This window comes from Aulonocara sp. 'chitande type north' Nkhata Bay, linkage group LG13 (assembly GCF_057382095.1).
Source record: "Aulonocara sp. 'chitande type north' Nkhata Bay isolate Kocher_YH1m ecotype deep benthic linkage group LG13, A_spYH_male_GT1.1, whole genome shotgun sequence".
In the NCBI taxonomy this organism is placed as follows: domain Eukaryota; kingdom Metazoa; phylum Chordata; class Actinopteri; order Cichliformes; family Cichlidae; genus Aulonocara; species Aulonocara sp. 'chitande type north' Nkhata Bay.
In genome coordinates, this window is record NC_141356.1 from 10670421 (window position 1) to 10693153 (window position 22733).

At 40.6% G+C, this 22733-nt stretch overlaps 1 protein-coding gene across 1 annotated transcript in view; it reads left to right on the plus strand.

The window, feature by feature from the left end:
- The window catches only part of macrod2 (mono-ADP ribosylhydrolase 2), a 421359-nt gene that overhangs the window by 366982 nt on the left and 31644 nt on the right, over window positions 1-22733 (plus strand). Inside the window, exon 9 of the mRNA XM_086258668.1 lies at window positions 18549-18627. Coding sequence (XP_086114794.1) covers window positions 18549-18627 — 79 coding nt within the window. The remainder of the gene's footprint in view (window positions 1-18548; window positions 18628-22733) is intronic.

The following is a 22733-nucleotide window of genomic DNA, read 5'->3' on the forward strand; positions in this document are numbered from 1 at the left end:
GACGGATCTGAAGGACAACCTTTCAGTTACAGACGGAGAACAGAGGCAGAGCCTGAATCTCCCCTTAATCTTTTGAAGTAACTGGTTTATGTCTGAATGTGACAGGTCACAAAGCCCGGACCCATGCTGATTCACCGGGTCCAGCTCATATTATCTTCAGTACTGATTCTTCACCAATGTGCTCTTTTGTTCTCCTCTCGCAAACCCATTGGTTCAAGGGTACAACCCATTATCCACTGCTAGCAAGAGAGTAAATATTTTCATCCTCCGGGCTCACGTTCACATTCAAACAGCAGAGATAAAGGCACAACATCTGCGATAGGTTTATAAAGCTTCAGACAAAAACTGAACAACAGAAAATTGTCTTTGGCACATTTTAAATGCATCTTGAACCTTTGACTCATTGTCACCCTTTTTATCCTGCCTCCCTCACTAGAGGATAGCGATAAGATGTCTCATATCCATTTACTTTTCAACATTATTCATGCTCCTGGAGGTGTTTTGTAGTTTTGTTCCCAATGCAAGCTCAGTGTGCCTGCGCCAAAGGCTTTGGAGAAACACGAACTGATCCGAAAAACAACCATTTCCTTGTGAATAATGTATTTTTGATGTTGTTTTATGAATTATACAAAAGGTTAAGTTAAGTCATTCGAAGAACAGGACATTACAAAAAGAAAGAGCTTTGTCAACTCATTACTTTAGATGTCGCTGCATCACACATGTGAGGTGAGAGTGTCACTAATACCAATTAACCCACTAACCTGAGTTGTTGGGCAGGGCGTGGATGGTGCTGGAGGGATAGGTATCATACAGAGACAGATGTTTTCTGAGGTTCTGTTGAGTTTTTGGAGTGAAAGACCGGCTTTCTAATGAGTTCCCTGATGTGCGAGCAGATGAAAGCAGTTTTCCTGCAGTAGCACGAAGCCAGATTTCAACTGTTACTCGCGGTTTTCTCTAAGTGCCTGTGTATATAATAAGGATTTCATCTTATTAGTATTTTCGTCAGACTGTAGCGAGCCTATTTTGATCTCGTGCCGTTGAAGCAGACACACAGGAGTTGCTCTCTCCTCAACAGAGCAATAAAGACCTGTGCAACATCCATGAGGCTGGAGCCATCCCAGATAAATTAGTTACCGAATTAGCTCCTGTAGAATTCACAGTGGATGTGTGATTGATGTGATCCCGGGTCTGACCTCTGCCCCTTTAAGCCCAAGGCTGTTGTGGGGACCGGCGCAGTAGTTATGATGTGTACCTCTCATCAGCCGGCAGCCAATCAGAGGGAGCCCCAGCCTAGCTCACCTCATGCTGAAACAGCATGATGGTGTTTTTATTAGCTTTAAAAGGATTATAATTGTGTGCTAAGTACTCGCCTGTCCGTCACACAGATGGAAGTTGAACCTTAATCCTCATTCTGGAAGATTTCCTGCCGTTTTAGGTGGAGAGGTTTTCATGCCTGTTTTTTGTCTTTTTTGTGAACCTTAAAATCCTCTTTTCTCTCACAAACCCTCTGGGAGTCTAATAAATGTCCCCTGGCACCTGGATAGCTGGGCATTCTTATAACACACCATAACCTGGGATGTTTAAATGACACCGTCTAAAGCACATCAACTATCAACTTTCTAAATGTGTTACAGATGTTTGGGGTTTTTTTTCCTCGACAATGTTGGCAAGCCAATCCTCTAAAGCACTAAAACCGAACAAGTCTGAAGTGTAAAACATGTGAGACGATTTATTATTCCTGCAAAACATACACAGTCCCACATATCGGCTTTAGCCTTGCGCCGATGGGACATCCACAGCTCTTTCTGCTTAATCTGAGCCGCTCGTATAAACCAGCTAATTAGAATTAGTTTGACTACACTTAAGCTCATGAAAAGCGTATCATGGACGTTTATCCAATGCTTAATTGACACTGTAAAGGAATACATATTCATAAACACACACACTGCCTGCTCAAAGCTGCCAAAAACTGAATGTCAAATTTAATTGGGGTGTGCTGAAAGATAGATGTGCCTGCTGATGTAAAATATAGTATATGTATATATATGGTAGTTTTGTTTCATTCATATTCATGCAGTTGCCACAATTACAAAAGTATGCCAATTATAACACACCACGATGAATTTCAATAGGTTAAAAAAATGTAAATTTGGGTTATCACTCTATGTTGTGACAGTTTATACTGCCTCCGTATACATTTTCTTTCTGCCTCAGTGTTCAGATTATACGGTGAACATCGTGCGTAGTACGTGGCATTATCAGTTTTTTCCTTGGGCTTCATGAAAAACCATCTCACCCGTTCATTTCCCAGCTTTGTGTTATTTATTTTGGCTGTTTTACTTGTTCTTTGTAGAGCGAATTTTTTGAATCAAGCAGCACAGATGAAGAATAAGACATTGTGATTGTAGCTGAAAGATCAATGAGCAAATAAATTCCTCTCTGAAGTCTGCACTCCTTTTTCATAAAAACCCGGCGTCGTTTTTCAATAGACTCGTGCTACAAAAACAGAAGGGCTTCACTATGTCGTGCTGAATCGTAATTTTTTAAAAAAAAATCGAAAAACACAGGGATGTTATCCCCAGAAACCTATTAAAACTCAATCAAATGAAATAAGAAAGGTGCAGAAATGAAAGCACTGTCAGACTCGGCGGCTTATCTAAGTGAGTGCAGGAGAGATATACCTCTCAGGTCTGCATTTCCCTTGAGCTGCTGTGATCTCTTCTCAGCTTCTTTCTCAATATGTCATAGTGATAAAAGAGTTGACCGGCTGTGTTTCCGTGTCTGCAGCATGGGCTGCAGGAGAAAAGCTGTCTGCTGACCCCGCCGACCTGCAGAAACCGCAAAGCAGGAAGTGAAGTTTGCCTTTCGGATTCTTACATCTTACCATCTGCCTCGGTTTTTAAATGTACCCAACCCTACCGAGTTCAAATCAACATTTTGGCTGTCAGCCAAAATAAAATGAGGACCCAAACATCGAGCGCACACTTGAATTAAAGGTTTTTGTTTCAGCGCACAGCGCAAAGGATGCACAACGGACAGCGTGTTACCGCTGCGTGATCGCTATTGTCAACATGCCTCTCTGTATGTTTAGGTCACAAAGACAGTAGGACACTGATGCACTCTGTGTCAGTACCGAGCCACAGCCATATCCCCGCGGAGAGAGACATATCAGAGCATACCACTGTCACTCTGAGCTATAAATATCTGACAAAGGACCATACTGCAATATGTACTTGTTGAAGTTCCGCCATTTATTTAACCCACTTACATTTTCTAGAAAATTCTATTTTTTAATCCTACAAATCTCCGTCTTGCAAGAATTAACAAAAAGATTGAAGTGGAGATGAACAGATGAGATAGGCCAAGCAAAACAAAACCATTCCAGGAGAGAACGGATATCAAACTGAATATGCATTTGTGGAAATAATTCTATTTTCCCAGCGCACAAAGATAAAGCGAGCGAGTGCTTCGGAGTGCAGACGTGTCATAGTCCTCTCATTAGCTTGCCATGGTTCCAGTTAGTATCTTAATTAGATTATTGGAGGAATTATGGGGAACTGGGAGCTCTGTTTGCCTTGGGCGCCTTTACGTTTGGTTACAGACTGTTTCCAACTAAATGTTTTGTTTTGTTGCTAAATCAGAGCCGCCTGATTTAATATGACCTCTTCTGTGGTCAACTGCGGCTTCAGAACAATTTTCCTTCTCTTCTGTTTGATTTATTTATACAAATGTGTTGTTTCTGTCTGGGAGGAAGACAGATAGAGAATGTTCTGTTGCAATCAAACCAAAACTTGCAAACACATTTCACAGTACATCAGGAAATTGGCTCGGGGGTTAGAGTAGAGGTGAGATCATTCCAGCCTGCTTTGTTACCTATTCTCTCTTTGTTGTTTTGGATTTCCATCCTTTTTTTTTTTTGAGCTCTTCATCTGTTGCAATCTTCTCAGCTTCAGTTGTCTGAAAACATAAAAGCTTTAGCCGAAAGGTCATGTTCCTAACTTGCACATGCAGGTTAATAATCCTTTATATTCAGCCAGAGTGGGAAATACAGCCTCAAAATTACATTGTGATGTTTCCAGAGAATTTGTGATAGTGATAATTATGATGCTATAGCTAAAAAATACAGAAAGACTTGCAGCAAGAAGTTTTTATTAGTGCAAACAAAATGAATGTTTGCTTGCCTAGAAAGCAAAAGTACAAAATATCTGCTTAACACTTTAGTTTAAAAGTAACTAAAGTAACAAACTAAACAATACCTAAAGTACCTTCATCTTGTAACTCTTCACATGATAAAACTGAAACTGGGATGTCGTATCTTGGATCGAGCCTTTTAACCAGATACATAAGGCCCTCCTTTACCACCATAAATCGCATCAGTCATGCTCTTACTGTGACATGGATGCAACTAGCGAGTGCTCCAGCAATGCTAAGTCGTCATCAGAGCCTTGGGTGCTCCGGTTTCCTCCCATAGCCAAAAGACATCCATGGGATTAGGTTAACTGGGGATTTTAAATTGGCCGTAGGTTCAAATGTGAGTAAAGAACATCTTTGAAATTTGGGATTTCAACAATAAAATAGTAATATTGAGAATGAAGTGGTGTCTTAATTCTTGATATTCCAACTTTGTTCTTGAGACTTGGACTTTTTCTAAAAACGCAGAAAACAAAATAAGAAAAAGATGTTTTTGCCCTGATGGTTTCCATTTCACTGAATCTGGGTCTATGAAGATTCGAGATGAATATTAATGCATGTGTAAAGAACACTGAAAGTTCAAAGGACCTGACACAGTTCTGTTGTAATAAGTGATCAGTGTTGGCCTATACTTGCTCAGCCTTGTGTTTCGTATGTCCAAGCACAGACATATCACAGACAGATTAAATTTTCAGTGGCTCCTCAATGCCATTTTCACCTCTCAGTGCAGCCAAGCGATGGGCTTCCTTTCAGAGATCCCTCTAACCAATCATGCCTAAAAAGCTTTCCAAAGTGCTGAGTGGCGGAGCACTTGAGTTTGAGGAAGGGTTATGTTCTCTGAGCAGCAGGTAGAACAGAGTGGTGTGGAGCGCGGTGATAAATATGGTTCTTTTAATACAATAGCTTTGTAGGTCAGTCAGCCAGCTTCCCCTGCAGAGCCTGCGCGGCACACAGACACAGGAGCACGCAACCTTTAAAGAGGGATTTGAAAAGGTCAAAGCACAGGCATGCAGAATGGTAATATAGAAGTACGCTTCCAGAGGTCAAGGGTCAATATGGGCTTTATTCCTCCGTGCTACTCCGACCCTACATATGGCTGTATGGAGTATGTTAGGGGTTCTTTTTAATAGTATTTTCCAATGATTTTGCACTCCGTGAAACGTAACAGCAACTTTGTAAATTGCTTTAAACTATTTATCTCAAGAGTTTATTTTCCATGTGTGGTGTTGGGTTGACCCATTTCTGAGAATGAGGTAGAAGTAAGAAAATTAGTGTCCGCCCGGACCGGGTTAGAGGTGCGGTTAAGACAGGCTTTCACACCACATTTCTTCACTCCCTCGTAGAGCCTGTCCCTGTTCATCTTTACAGCTCAGATGTTGTTTAAAGTTGCAATTATCCACGCGTTATGCATTATTTTTCCCTCCTGGTTCATGCACTGGTTGTTATTTTTCGATCTCGAGATTTATATTGGTCCATGTTTTCCTCTTGATAAAGCATGCAGGATTTCCTTAAGACTGAACCAGCTGGGTCTCTGCCACATGACAGAATGCTCTCCCTCTTTACTCCACAGTCCCATGTGATAGCACTGCATGCTTAGTGACTCTTATTCCATTGATCTAATTAGTCCCTAGACACTTCTTTAACGTTCTGTATTTATCAGAAACAGTAATTAGTAGCTCACCTAGACTGGATATATTACTTTGAGGGCTGTGGATGTCCTTGTTTATTAAAGTATTACCAATAGTGAGGTGGGGGGGGGCTCGTTCTCATCCCCTGGCATTAGCCACTTGGTGAGTCTGCTCATTCATCATATACCCTTTCTGCAGTATGCTTTCTTCTCCTACTTATCCTTGTTTGTCTTTTTCTAAGTGCACATATAAAGCAATGTTGGATTAGCATAATTAATTACAGCAGCTTACAGAGCCCATGTTACACAGTTGTCGCCAAGTGTCACCCATCTCCTGTGGGTAGTTACTGAAGTATTAGGCTGGAAGACAACTGGCTCTTGCTTTGGTTCTAGTCAAGTTTAAGGAAGATTACAGGAGACAGTGTGGAAAACAGTTTGCTGGGCAACGGGAGGTCATTGATTTTCTAAGCGACAGCTTGACCAAAAAGGACACACTATTGATTAGAGTTTTCCTTGGGATATTTGTAGAAAGCTGGAAGAGACTCAGAAAGCTTTAAAGCACAAGTCTGTATATGTGCTGTATGACTGTCCACACAGACTACCACAACATCTCGCACTAATTTGGTTGCTGTAGAGATTCCCCTTCTACTCTACAGCTCTTTTTCTTCTAATACAAACACCTCTTTTTATTTATACCCCTGAACCTGCCACCTTCAGACGCTGTCTTACAAACACATTTTTTTCCTCTCCTTCTCTTTTTTGCTTCTATTATTTAGCCATAGCATCACATAGCAGCAGGCTCCATGCTGTCTGAACTGAGCGAGGGTCTGTGTGCACAGGTGGCACAGCCTCAGTAAGTAATTATTTACATCTTCTGGCGTGCCATTGCGATCTTACCTAGCCTTATTAACCTAAACACTCTTCTGCACAGCAAACAGTGGATGTACTGCACACATTTGCAGTTGTTGCAGTGAAGGCACTGCGAGTGAAGCAGTCATCATTGCAAACTGTTATAATATATTTAGATATAATATATATAAAATACAAATCTTAATAAGCATCTCTGCCATTGCATTGTTTACAGGTATAGGCCTGTTTTGGGGTATTTATGTATATCATCATTTTTCTTCTTCAGTTTTTTTTAAAAATATGTTTCTTCATCAAAATCTGAAAAGTTTGTGGTTGTTTCAAAAGTTAATATTGTTTCATTTCTAAAACAAACTTGACAAAGATTGGCTTCTCACAGCTGCTGTCTAGCTTTTTAGACAGATTTTATTTGAGATATCTTACTCTAGAATTTCACTGTTTTTGTTTAAGAAATTTTTAATTTAGTGCCTTTGTTTCCATGAACTATCACATTTGATCCTTGAGCCTCAAACTGACAGGACAAAGGCTGCTGCTCGTGGTAAAATCCAGTTTAACCCCCTGCGAAGTCATCATGTCTCTAGAGGTACGACCCTCTAAAGTTACCAATGAAAAAAAAACAAGAACATAACAGCACTGTCTGATATCCCTCTGTCTCGCCCTAATGTGCGTTAGCTTTTTGCTTATTTACCAGTAAACTAATCATTGGATGCCACTGCATTTTTTATGTTTTGTTTTGATCTGGCACCAAGTGACAGGTTGGATTCACATTCAGGAGTTGAGCACAGAGCTTGATTTTTCTCCTCTCCACACTAATTCGACCCACTTTATCAATTTATTATTACTTTTGAAAGTTGTTTTTGTTGTTTGGTGTGTGAAAGGCACAGCCCCGCCTATTTCAGTAACCCTCCATGAACTCTTTGATCAGTCAGGCTTCCAACTTTCTCTGTTGTCTTTTAAACTGTTATTTGCATCCACATTAGTACGTGTTTCTGCACGCTGCATGTACATTATCTGATATGTAAAAGTAAAATTTCTATTATATTTCTAAAACTATTATAATTTTTTTTATTTTTTTATTCTGAAGCACTTTGTGATATTTATCTTAAAAGTTGCTATATGTAGATAAGAGATTACAGTAAACACGTTGTCATACAGTGGTGCAGAAAAGGCTCCTTATTTTTCTTGGGTGTGAGTTTAAGTGTGTTTCTGTTCCCTGAAGTGCACAGGATGCAAATACACATAAGAAAACTGACAGTAATATGGATATATTACTGTCTGTAATATGGATATATGGATATATTACTGTCTGAGAGAAATCATGCAAATCACTGAGAGTAAAGAGTATTACCTCCTCCTCATGATTGTGCTAGTCTATATGCTAGCCTATATATGATGACAAAGATTACTTTTAAGAGACTTTCCTCACTCTGCATTTTGCAGGAGTGTATTCTAAATTTAAGGTCATGAAGAGTTGAACGCGATGTGCTCTCAGTGTTATCGGTGGCTTTTTGAGGTCTTTGGTTTTCTTTTATCTGTAGCTAAGTTGGATTTTAGCTTGACGGCACTCACAGCTGGATGCTTATTACGTTAACACTCAGCCATAAACGCCAGTAAAATCCCAGCCGGATGCAAACTCATTAATTCTTTCACATGTAAGCTGCAGATACTCACATCCAGAGTAAACACAAGCAGGACATAAAGTCAAAAACTAAGAAAAAGCACGTTCAGTGTTTTAGTTATTTGGCTCTCCATCTGCATTTTCAATATATTCAGTCATACGATAGAACTGAGATGTAATCTGCCTTCAGGAATTTATACCAAGACATATTAAATTTCACTGTTAATGCTTAGATAATTTTTTTTTAAATCTCAGATGCTAATGAAATCCAGATATCCAGATGTGCGATGTGCGTGTTGGGGCCAGCTGTAAAGGTAACCACTTTGTCATAATATAACAGCACGTAGCTGAGCCTTTGAGTGACGAGATCTTCTATTACACAGATGTTTGTCATCAAAAAGAAATATTTCAGTGGGTGACACTTATTTACACAAATCTGCATGGCTTACCTCTGCTTTGGTTGATTAACCCGCTATAAACCTCGTGAGCCACTTACATCTACAATATCTAATCAGGCTTCCATCTGTAGAGCAAACACCTTCAGGCACCTCCTATCAGTCTCCTGCTGTCAGTTACAACACAGAAAGAAGCAAAACTACAAAACTGTATTTTAATCGCTGACTGTGTTTTGTGCTTTCTGTAAAACTCATTTATCTCACGAACAGATGGATCTCCTATCATTGTTGTACTGTTCAACTAAGCTGTGTTAACTACCTTTTAGCATATTATAGTCTGCAGTCAATATTCTCCTACATTTCTTTTATTTATTCACGATTTATGCGTCTTATAATGTTTAACTATAATCTCTATTTTGGTGATTGTCCTAATCTACAAGGCTGCCGCTTTAAATAAACACACTCTCTACCGTTTGCATTAAACGGGACGTTTTAAATTTGCTTAATGCGTCCCCATTTCAGATCTTCATTCCACTTTATAAGTTATGTCAAACACCACCTCTGGTTTCAGGCTTGCTTTCATGTTTGATGTCGCCCACGCAACCATATGGTATTGCTCTCAGGATTTTTTCCCCTTTTTTGTGTTACATTTCTTGCCATTACTCACATCCTGTGTTTTCTTCAGCAGTGTGTAAATCTGTCAGATCCTCTCAGTGGCTATCGCGGTATTTTAACGTGAAAACGGCCCCTTTTAACACAATTCTTTTAAATACTCAGGGTCCCCTTTTTTTGTAATGAAAATCTCTGATAACTATTCCTATGACATCACAGGATGGTTTTTAGAAATATGATGAGAATATTTAAATTCCGAGTTTGTCTCTAAATGGCAGATAGAAGAAAAATAACAGATTTTGAATTTGACATTAAATAATGAAGTATTGAGGATTACTCAGACTGTCTCGCTGTTAAGAACTGGAAGGGGGGAAAAGGGAAAAAAGGGCTTTAATGAATCTTTTCTGTGAGGTTTCAGCCAATTCTAATGCAGAGACTGGATGAAGTAACAAAAGGGAAAAAATATTCATATTTCCGCCTGAAATTGTGGCTTATTATAAACGTAACACAGGGGTAATAGCTTCACTTAGAAGAACGTGTGTGCGAAGCAGCGTACTTTTTAATGCCTGCGCCTCCTGACCTTATGGCATTAAGCGAAGGAAAAAGAAAAAACAGGTGGGTAACACCTCAGAGAAAATTATTAGCATTCCCGTGTAGCAAGAGATAGGAGAGCCCACACGCTGTCTCACTCATCGTCATGCTCAAGTATTGGCTAGTTATATACGAGTAATGCACAGGATGAATGTACAGTCTTCTAGTAGTTGTAGCACAACTCTCTTTCCCTGAAGAAGCATGGATATGTTATTTTCTTTTTCTTTTTTTTAAAGATAAATTTTAGATCACCAGTGTCCTCTGTGCCTCTCCACGGCCTGTTTGTCCTCCATTTACAGTTCATGGCAGCCGGTGTGTAGTTCAGGGAATTCTGCTTTGGGGATCTGTGATTGGATTTCCATTCATCTGGCAGCTTTTGTGTAATACTCGAAGTGGAGAGGACCTGGCTGGATCACACCACATATTTCCTCCAAGGAGAGCCCCTTCAGAACCAGTCAGGCACAGGCAATGCAAACATGCAGCTGAAAAGGAGAAGCCAGACATGCCAAAAAATCATTCAGAGACTCACACTGACTGCTGCAAAATCCTGCGCACTGCAGAGGGATAACATCCAAAGTGATTTATCTGGGAAACAGAGAGATTTTTGTTTTCAGCGGTAAACATCATTGGGTTTAGATTACACCGCAGTTTTCATAAATTTGCCGCTGCGGGACCCAAAAGTATTCACTTTTGTGTGAAACTAGTATCTGACAATAAAGAATAAATAAATAAATAAACCACTGTGTTATGACTACATCAGCCAGCAAGGTCTTATAGGTTCAGGATGTCTATACTCCACTTTCCCTCACAGGCAGCTGAGTTTACACTTATTATTTTTGGTTCTTTTTTTTTTCTACTAGCATTGAGTGTATTTATTGTTACCACTAGAGGCAATGTGGGGCATTTTTGGGGGAGTAGTTTCCCAGGCTTACAACCAGTTTTATCAGCAAGTGCAATTGTGGGCATGTGGAAGCATGTTTTCATATAACAGATAATGCATATCAACAACTGATGGGCGATAAAAGCTAGCAACGATAGGGTAGGAAAACAGAAAATGAGCAGAGCGTCAGAAAATTCAAGGTTTCGTGAGGTAGGAAATGCATATGTTTCATCCAGTTGTGGAGACAAACTGTATTTTTGTAAAGAAAAGCTGGTATCATCCCTTCACACAATTTAAAGATGCGTAGAAGAAGACAGCAGCATAAATCAGGTAGTAGATATCTAGTAGTAACATCTCTTAATGAAGCCATGCCTTTTTCAATAAACTGTCTTTGGACTTTTCATAGAATATGTGTTTTTGCTCTACAGACAGCCATTAGTTGCAATGTTGAAAGATGTTACAATAGGAAAGATATTTGAAGTAAAACGCTCAAGAAGCCAAAATAAAGAAGTTAACCACATTACCTTGACTCAAAACAAAAAGAGAAATATTGTGTTTCCTTTTTAGCTACATAAAAAGGTCTGACTTTATGCATCCGTGAGCGTTTGAAGAAGTTATCACAGTACACCTCCTTCCACCTTAACACAGACACACACACCTCATCAGTATAGGTTGTTATAGGCCAGCGGCAGTCCAGAGGTCAGATCATTACCGATGCAGTCATGGATCATAGATACACCTCTTATATTCGTCCTTCCTTTATCATTCCCTCGTGACCTCATCTGCTGTTGCACTTCTCATCTTTAGGATTAGAAAACGAGCCGATCTTTCTCCTTCACACTTATGCTATTCCCTATAGAATCGACACAGGTATTCCATCATTATAATTATTTGACCATTCATATTAACTGGCAAATTTATCAGCGGTGGCTATTGCACCATTAGTCACATTCTTCTTCATTTTGCAGAAGTAAAGCAGCCACTACAGAATATTACAGCTGTTGTGTTGGATGTTCTTAACATACTGAGGAGTCCATAAAGAAGTAAAATGCACCAGATGAACTGTGACTTTTCCCTGACGAAGTCATGTCTTTTTTTTTTTTAAATCAGATAGCACAGAGCTTGTGCTGCTGGCAGTGGGAGCTGGCAGGAACGGCTCAAAGCCTGTGAAAGTCAAATGCTGTCTCTTTCAGTCTGAGAGAACAATTTTTGAAAATGTGAGCTACAGTAAAATGCACGATGCCTGAAGCATGCTGTACTTCCAATTTTCGTCTACAGTGCCATGCAGCAATGAAGCCTGAATAATACGGTGGGAACTATTTGTTCAGCTCTAATGTGTAAAATATGTGAGGCACATGCAGCATTTGTTGAATTAACATACAAATTGCTGATATATTATCTTATGGAATTTTCCAAATCTAGCAAGGCAGCGTTTTCTTGTCAAAACGTTTTATATTCTGCACTGCGTACAGCCTTAGAAGCGGCGCAGTGATGTTTTACACTGATGAAATAACCAGGCAGCTTACCAGAATGTTATCACTTCTATTTAGTCACACTGTGCTGAGCACTCATGCATAATTGTGTACATAAACGTCTATCAAAATCGGAGGTCTGTTTTACAATATTAAGCCAACTCCATTGACGATCCCCTTGCCCTTATCATGATACAGTGGGCATTTAACGCCGACTGGCTTTTGGAAGTAAGAATTTGAGCTCAGCACTTTCTTCCAGGCTTTGGTCGTAACCGTGCCTTCTCAAAGCCCACTGTCAAGCTCGTCCTTTGATGTATGGATGGAGGCATTTTGTTCAAAGGGATAACCTTTTCTGGGCACTTCTTTGAAATGATAATTCACCAGTCTGCTGCAGGTGAAGCCGGAGCTCTCTCGGCAGAGAGGGCAATCAAAGTCAAATGGAGGAGCCACTCACGGCTTTGCCTGCGTAACCAGTGCCAGCGTCTGGCATCTACTGTCAGTCCTGCTCCCAGCTTAATCTCTGCTTTAGATAAACGGAGCAGGCACGGGGGATGTCACAGCGACAAGGAGACTTGAAGTAGCAAAACGTGCAACGGCCCGTTGCGCCATTGTGGTCGCGAAAGACCTAGATGTTTCGGCGTGGTTGTGTGTTTACATAGACGATACATAAACGCCATATGCAAGCTGAGTTTTTCCTTCGCTGCAGGCTCCGCGCATCAGTGGTGAGGGGGACACAGCTGTGTGTAATTACGTCAGTAATAAACCTGGATATGGTCCACCTGCCTCAGAGTGAACCCTCTATCCAATCCAGCACGTTCGACAACAAAGGAGACGAGTGCGCACTGATTATGGCTTTGATGATGCAGCTAGACGGCAGCGTTTTATGGAGATATTTCTGTCTCACGAATAATTCCCTGAAATTATTCAATCAGTATCAAACAATGACATGTGCTAGTAGTGTATGATAACTGACGTAAAAGACCCATATGTCACATATCGTCACATATGTTACATATGTAACGTCAGAGATGAATAAAACCCCAAAAAAAAACGAACACAATACAGTACGTATGGTATATACAGTAATATGCTCCTCTGCGCTAATGGATTGGTGACCTGCCAAGGTGTACTTCTACCCAGGGTCCATTCAGTAACAACCCTGAACATGTTTTGAATAAAGGGAATTAATTATTTCTGCTACAAATACTGTATATCAGTCTCTTGTTGCTGTCCATCTGGATGTAAGCTTTCAGGATTCCACATCCGCCAGCGCGCCTGTAACGAGGCGGCATAGGATACACAGACACAGCTCTCCCTTGGGTTCAGGCTCCAGCTGGCGGAGACATGCTAGGGCAACCTGTCCCTATTATTGTTTGTGACAGAACCAAGAAGGAAATGCAAGTAGCAAAAGTGCGTACGTGGATCCTGCATGTCAGATTCTGCTGGCAGTGCCTCCAATGTAATTATGGGCATGGGTGGCCAGCTATGACAGCTTATCTGTTAGCCAGCCAGTAGGTGTCTGCTGCACCTGGTGAGCTGCATGCCACAATGATGAACCACCGATACACAAATTAAAAATCACGTACAGATTTTCATGAAAACACGAGACGTTTGCTAATGGCAATTTCATATCGTCTCATGCTGCTCATGAACACAGCAGCACACGCGTCTGGCACCATGTCACAGAGCTAGCCACTCCCAAATCTTGTTTCTCAGCATTTCATGTGCCACGCTAATGAGTTAGAAATGCATGGGGTGAACTCATGGCATTATCATTTTAATTAGTCTCATACATAGACAGTTTGGCTGAGACCTGTTTGTTCACAATTATAATAGCGAGTTATAGGTTTTGAGTTGATTAGGCTAGATGAACAAAGTGTTTTAGAGAGCATTTTAATGAAACAACAGAAAATAGGCATACTTCGTTGTAAAAATCACAACAAATTAATACTAATTCATCAGGAATGAAATACTGAACAACCTTTGTCTCCTTTAAAGTTGAGATTTTGTGAGAAATGTAACTAAAACGAGACCCAACTAATTTGAAAATACTTTAAACCCGATACTAAATTGAACGTAGTTCAAAGGCATCATGTCAAATTCTAAAATATTAAGATATTATTGGAAAGTGTTAATTAGTGAGAGAATCTATCAAAAGTAAAGGCAGGGAGAGGCCTCGGCAGATAATGGGAAATAGTGGAACAGTTTATAGTTTACAGTAATGTTTTCCCACTTGGGGATTTCATCATATACATAATATTTAAAGATTCTGAGAATCTGGAGAAATATCAGCAATCGCATTTGCAAAGTGAAAGGCCAAAAACAGAATCTCTATGACTGTGTTGAAAACCAATATGCAGGAAATCAATGCCTTGGCAACGCTAAATCCACAAATCATAATTAAAACTTGGCCACGCAGAGAGAGAGAGGGAGAAAAAAACAAGTTCCCGAAATATCGCCACCTGCTCTGAGCCCAAGCTTGCTTATTTAAAATGGGCAGAGGTGGAGTCCAACTTTGGGCTCAAGAGTAGAAGAACCATCCAACTTTTAGTTCACAATTCATAAGCCAGGATTTGTAATGCAATTGGGGGGTGCCTAAGAGACTTTGCCAGTCTGTGAATATACGGGTTTTAGAACCATAATAAGTCATAATAAGTCAAAGGAAGTAAACAACATAATTTCAATGATTCAAATATTTTGATTTCTATCCTTTAAATCACTCACTCTCACACTTGGTGATTTTCATCTGTGGGAAGTTTACTAAAATAAGCATTGTGCACTATTTTTAATTAGCCCTGTTTTAAAAGTGTTGTGATTAGGATCTCAACACCTTTAAAACAGTGCTGGAATACATTAAAAGATATCTTAAATTTCACTTTAACTGCTTTTAAATTAAAGAAGGGCCTGTTTTGTTTTAATAAAGCATCCACAAGCTTACTCATGCCTAAGTAAAGACAGAAAACACATCATTTCACATCATCACACATCACAAAACAAATTTCCCACGTGTGGGACTAATAAAGGTTATCTTATCTTATCTTATCTTATTTCTCTCAATAACCTTTGCAGCATTTCTGTTAATATGACCGTCCGCACTGTGTACAGCCAGGGGACCTGGTCCTTTTGTGCTCACCCTAACAAAAATCCCTCCAATCAGCGATGAGTAATGAGTGGGCAGGTTATCATGCAGTGATCCCAGCTTTCTAATTAGTCTTCCATTAACTTTTCCAACCTTGGTAACCACAGGGTGCACACTTTACACACACACACACACATGCACGATTCACATCCTCAAACTGAAATATGGGATCTCCATTCCAAAGTCAAAAATCTAAAATTAAGTATTTAATAACAGTTTATTTACTCTGCAGTGTTCATTTAATCCTCACGTTCACCCTGGTTGGCCAGAAATGGCTTTTTTGTAGAACCAATTTTCACCATGTCGTCCTTCCAGAATAACAGCAGTCACATTATGTGTATCATCCCATAAAATGATTTGTGTGTTGTTCCCTGTCCATGTAAAATAATGATTAAAACATCAGGTGCACAGGAGTCTGACTGTTATTCAGGGAAACTGTTAGATGGATCATTTTCCGATGACTATGCTACAATACCTGTGCACGCAGGTGACACGCTGCCTCTGTTTTTTTAAGGTACAAACTAGTGAAATGTACTTTTTTTTTTAAAGAAAGAGTCACAGATCAGACCTTCTCTGGCTCTTATGAATTCTTTGCAACACTTTGTTTAGATACAGGCTGAATGTCAATGTTCAGCACCGGCATTTTTGGTTTCATTTGGCATCCTGGTCTAGCTGATGTCTGTCAAAGACCATACAATGTATTTCTGATCTGCAGAATAAAAGACGCTGCCTGAGCCTTGTGCAGAATGTGGACGCGGAGCAACAGAAACTAGACAAAAAGATTGACAGGGGAGAGAGAAACAGAGAGCGTATACATGACATGGATACAAAGATTTTCTGTTTTGTTTTTTTGACTTTAGCTCATATTCCCTCAGAGCAGTATTTCCCATTTTATCGCATCTAATAGTGCATACGCAAAATGTAATCAGCACCCCTGGTATGTGTGTGTCCAAATGCACGCGCACACCAGCCTCTTTGTGCGATGCAAAGCATGAATCCATGATTCATCCTGTTTCACAGTGGGCAGTCGGTTTTAGAATGGAGCGGCACAAAAGAGTGATGGAAATTCCTGGGGAGCTGCTGTGGCCTTCCAGCACCCAGTGGTATGCACTATCTTGCCGTATTATTGCTTTTTCTGTTTGTCAGCGAGCCCACGACTTCAAAGGAGGCTTAAAACATTCTTTCATTTTCTGTCAGGGTTGAAGGGTTGAGAGAGTGAGTCTACATTTTATGAACAAAGCCCCCCCAAGACATCTAGCAAAATAAAATGTTACCATCCAAGATGCAGCTCCTAACATTTACTCCAAAGCACTGATCATAAACTATTAATAGATGTATGTCTGTATGAGCACCAGAAGGGTGTCTCTTTGAATTGGATCCTTGTGCTGGGTTAGGTCAGGAATGGGGGTAAAGCCGGTGGGCCCCCTTTATTCCACTGGAACATAAAATCCTGCACGGAGGAGGATGGCGAGCAGATAGCTAGCATTACGGCTGTTGTGTAAAATTGCCATTATTCAGTCAAGCGATTATCTGCTGCCGTGGTGTGTAATGCGTCTCTGTGACCGTGACTGATGCCTGCACATCTAAGACTCTGCTGGAGAAGGGTGAGACTGAAAGAGGTGACCTCTTTCTTCTGAGTTCTATGAATCGTTTTTAGACACACTGTCAAAGTGTGGAAAACACAGTGCCAGTGGATCTGTCTTAAACCCAAAGCAGGCCTCTTCTTTTAGAAGGTGAAAAATTTAACTTATGTAGAGGTAAATAAAACAAAAGTTTATCTTTCTGATGCATTTATACAGATTTATTCAGATTACATGATTATTTGCTAATATTATTAAGTCTTCCAGGCAACCAGACTTCTGTGTAACCTAACATCTATCCATCCTCTCTGTGCTTTAAGGTTGAAACCATTCAGTATTCAGTGTGCTTAGAGTTCCTAAGTGAAAAACATAACAATTATGAATTTAGACTGGGCCAAAAAAACAGCAGAGGAAATAGCAGGTTAATTAATATTTAATATTTGCAACTATAACTTCTTGCCAAGTGAAGTGTAGGAGTCAGTGAGCTCATTCCGCCATTTATCTGCTGTTTGTTTAGTTTATAAAATAGAAAGGAGCCTTCATAACCCCCTGTGCTGAATTTTGTAGACCTTTTTTTCCCACTGGCATACAGTAGAATACATTTGTTTACTTTATCTTAGCAGCAAGTAGAAACCCATGGCAATAACAGAAGACAGTAGGCTGTGGCATCATCAGTCAAGTCACTTTATAGCTCTGGCTTGTTTTAGGCTCTTATGCATCACACAGTTTCAGAGGGTCTGATTGGGGCCAAATTTATTAGCATGGCAAGCATAAAGCCAGATGCATAAAGAACTAACTTCAGTGACAAAAACAACAAGGAAACTTGAAACAGATGGTATCCCCCCCTCCACCCCTGTGGAGCTCTGCTTCCACGTAGAGACAGAAGCACCTGAGACAGAACTGTGGCAAGATGCTTGGAACAACCTACTAAATAACAGTGCACTGACACAGTGCAGAAGACCTGCCTGTTTTAAAGGGAAATGGTAGCGGCTCCAGATATTTCAGGGTCTGACTGAAGTTTAATAGCTAATGAAACGATCCTTGTTGTTAGTTTGGGAAGCATTCTCAGAATACTGTTTTTTATGACATCGAAACAGGAAATAATAAGTCAAAATCTTGTTTTATATTAAGCGCTTTTGATTTCACAAAATATGTATCTGTGGCATTTAAATGAGGTTTCAGTACAAAATGTAATTACTCCGTGTTTTTCTTTTCAGCATTTTTAATTATGGCTTTATAATTAATTTGCTACTCCTCTTGTAATTTTCAAGTTTATTCCTTAACTTTTAATGTTGATTTAATGTCCGTTCCCATACAGAGGCTTATGCCCTTATCACACGCCCCATTAAATAATGCCTATTCTGATGTAATGTGCCGTACTATGTGCCAAAAGTTGTCCCAGCTTGTATTGTTTAGATGGTCTTTGGGGTAACTAATTAGATTACCGCATGGCGACCACTATTGTCAGATCTAAATTTGTCCGGTTAGTTTTTCTTCATCAGATTCACAGAGAGCCCTTTCAGCAATGAACATGCTCGTTAATTACTCTTCCGTATCTTTTCTTCTTCCCGTGCAGATCAAACGGGTCATTTTCTGCGTCTTCCTCGAGACTGATTTTGCCATCTACAAGAAGAAAATGTCTGTCATGTTTCAAGGTACGTGTAATCACTCGCATCCTTGCTGGATCATTACATTTCTTCTGCTACCTGACACTTTGTTGTTGAATTGATTAACACGCTGACTTTCTTCAAGTTTTCCAAGTTTTGGACAACCTGTGATGTCACCGCCTAAGTAACTGAACATATGCATACATGTGTTCAGTTAGTTAGGAAGTGACCTTGTGTATCCTTGGAAACATCTGCAGCGAGAATTATCCTGTTCCTGGAAGCAGTAGTGTAAGGACCTGTCAGGTTTGGGTGACACCTTCAAATGCAAACATATTCAGCGCAACCAACCGCGCAGCCTTTGGGGAGATTAGCGGTGAGAATTTATGCCGACAAGGTTGATAAAATAAGTGTCAGGTTCTCTACATATTGCCTCACGATCTACCTGACCTATAATAGCTGTCTAATGGTTCGTGTGCTTGCCGTGAATGAGCGAGCTGATATTTCACGTGATCACTGATAGTTTGATGAGAATTTAATGCCGGATTTGATTGACTGTAATAATAGTACACAACAGCAATTGTCTCCTGAAAAAAGCTAAAATATTCCGGGATGCATAGCAACCGTGACCATCCTCTTGGTTACTGCTCTCCAATTGTGTGTGTGTGTGTGAAATAAACAAACATCCATTATCTTCTACTCCCACTCTCCTTTCTGTCCCTTGCTCAATTCCCTCCCCCCTTTCATGCCATCATCTTTTTTTCCGGGGACCAGGAGCAGTCACCAGCTCTGATGGGGGTTCCACAGAGGATTGAGTTGAATAGCTGGGGAGCTGAAAGAGGCTGGCTGGCTTCACCAGCCTAGCATTACCTTCCATTTACCTCACTTTTCGCTCCTCACCTCCCCAACGGAATACCGGCTCTCAGGCCTTCATCTCGCTGCTCCCAGATGGAGAGTGTTTTGTTCTCCCTGCACTCCCGTCATCTCTCCCGCTCCCCGCCCAGACTCTTCCCTAAAAGATTACATTCCGAAGAGAGACCTTAATTATACTGCCTGCCCCCATGCACCCAGCACCCGTCTCATCATATTAGTGCTTTGAGATGAGAATCTGGAGCTGTTGTTCTCCAGTTATCACTCTCACCATTTAAAAAGTGCTGTGAGTGGATAAATGGCCTGTATCTCCCTGTGATTGGGAACAGGGAAGAAGCAAAATGACAGCTTGTGTGTATGCGTGTGCGCGCCACGTAGGGCATTCAGAAAAGTTTTGAGACTCACATTACTCTGAGCAAAATCTTTAAAAACTATTGTGTACCAAAATGTAATGAGTTGCTAATAAGGGAGGCCGAGGTCAGTCTTTGATTAAATTTGGGGTCATTTCAAAAGGTTACTACAGCACACACCGTGATGCAAGTGCTTTTGACATCAGTGTCTTACCTGTCACGTGTCCTTTGACCCCTGAGGTCAGGGCCACCTTTGCCCATCTTTCCTCTTTGTGGGCAGGAGAGGATAATTGGCTTAATAAGCATGACATTCCCACTCAGGGTCACTGTCTTAGTTAGCCAGACACCTTCACGCCGCCCTCACCCACACCTCTTTTCATCTTTCACCTCATCTGTAAGTTGAAAGAATTTAATTCTCTGTCAAAACAAAACTTCTTTCAAGTTTTACCTTAAGGAAGAAAAGAATACTAAAATAATTACTTATGCTGTGAATGTAGACACTCACAGAAGCGACAGGATTCGTGTGTTTTATCCAGCCACGCTGCACTACGTAGATGGCTTCCAACAGTAGTTGAAAGGTGTTCTTTGAAGAAAGAAGTGCTGATTGGTATGATTGCATCATGGTAGGTAATGCATAACCCCATAGTGTGAAAAGACTTGCATTTAGCCTGCGCAGAATGGCAGTAGTGAATCAGAGGCTGTGAATTAGCTCTGCAGGTGTGCTCGAGTACTTTCAGCACGTCTCATCATCCTCTCTGCTAGTGATAGACAGTCAGGTAGATCTTACGGCAACACTGAATGCATCACACAGAGACTTGAGACCATTCTGTCTCCTGCAGCATCCTCTCGCTTTCAATAACCCTCTGTCACGTCTGCACTTCCTGTTCTCCTTACTTATTCTCACACACGTCTCCCTTTATTCCTGTGCTACATGCCCATTTCCTTAACCCTTCACACCCTTCATTCTTCCCCATTACATTGAGGAGAAGCTTCTCCATCACCTCCTTTATTTGCATACTGTTATAGAGCTCTTGTGAATGGTGGCCTTGATCTTTCTGTAATTTGTATGTGTGTGTGTGGTTATGCGAAACTCGGGATCTTCCCCGTGACATCAGTTTCAAGGATGTCTACAGTGGCAAGTACACATACAATGGATTTTTTTTTTTTTTATTGAAGTCTTACTATTCTCATTTTTCACAGTATAGCCGCTTTCCTCATATTCAAGCAATCTGTCAAGTGACAATGACTGGAGCAGGAATGTGTAAACAGGACATTTGCATACAGGAAATTGCTTTATTACAATGTGCATTTCCACAAGCTGTCAGTGTGCGAGAGCCAAAATACGGTTACTCCTTTGCAAAGGGAGGAAACTGAAAAATAGCCTGTGCTGACATGAATACTCAGACACACCTGCATGCAGGCACATAAACTGTGGCACACGTTCACAAAACAGGAAGTGGATTTTTTTTAATTTGTTTTTTTAAAGATTAGAACTGCCTGGTATTTGAGCAATGGAGCAGCTGTTTGATGAGTAACGACGGAGTCCTCACAGTCACACAGAGTATTTTATGTAGCTCGTGAAGATCGGCATGCTTTTGGATCTTTTGGAGTCATGAGTTTTCCCCTCTAACATCAACAGTGAATCATGCAAATACACGAACAAGCTAAAGCACACAGCAGCACAAGCTGTTTGTTGTTGGGGGTTTTTTTAGAAGGCGAAACTATCAAGTATGAACATTAATTGATTAAGTAGCAGAGCTCAATCAATGCAATTAATCATAAAACACGATTCTATTATGTATTCTGATTGGCGTGATTGACCACACGCTTCCCGTGCCACATATTATTTGCGCGTATGGAAGCAGTCAGGCATCTGTAGTTGTAGAGAGTGAAAGCATGTTGAAATTGATTCTGGGTACACTCCTCCACTAATATGATCCGGGTGGCTGCCCACAAGCTGGGCTCCATCTCGTCTTCTCCTCAATCAGCCACACTGCTGACAATATTAACACAGACCACAGGACTGCAGAGGCTGCTGCATTCTCTCCAACTGTTTCACCCACTTTCCAGTTGACATTTATTTACATAGCTTTTTAATACACACTGTATGTTCCTCGCCTCTTAACCCCTAACCCACACACACATGCACACACCCACCCGGCCATCAAATGTCCATAGTAAAAGAACCCCCTCAAACCACACCACTGCTGTTACAGCAGTAAAGCTGTGGTATGCACAGGCTTTTATCACACACATGTAATTTGTTGACGGAGCATATGAAGGGCTACAGGATCCCTGTGAGGGGTGAAAATGAAGTCTGTGTTGGTTTCACGAGGCTATCCCTCAGGGCAGGGAAATGAGGAGACCACGGTGTGTTAGTGATGTTATTGTCAGGGAGCACACTGAGTCTCTCAGTCAGCTTCGGCAGATACGAGGTTCCTGCTTTAGCCCTTCATATTTGAAAAATGTTGGGAAGCCTGTGAATAAATCAGACATGAAAATGGACAAATGTTATGAGCTGCTTATCTGTGTTTTTGGTGTTGGCTGGTCATGGTCACTCGCTGATAATTTAAACGTTCAGAATTGCTCGGTTTAGGGACACTATTTAAATTTAAATATGGCCATATCATTTCTCACAAGGTATTCCTATTTGTGCGTGAATATGTAACCCTAAAGGAATAGTTCATTCATCGTCTATTAGGAATTTAATGATAGGGTCAATACTTCTTTCCAAGAGTCAGATGAGAGGATCAATAATACTCTCATATCTATTTGTTAAAAAGCTGGAGACAGCTAAGCTTAGCATAGCATAAAACACTGGAAAAGAGCTGAGCTCCATCAAAAGTGGAGAAAAAATACTGAGGACCGTGCAAAAGCCTTGCAGCAATTCTTATTTCTTGTTTATTTTGCTTCCAAATAGCCAGACTGTCTTGTCAT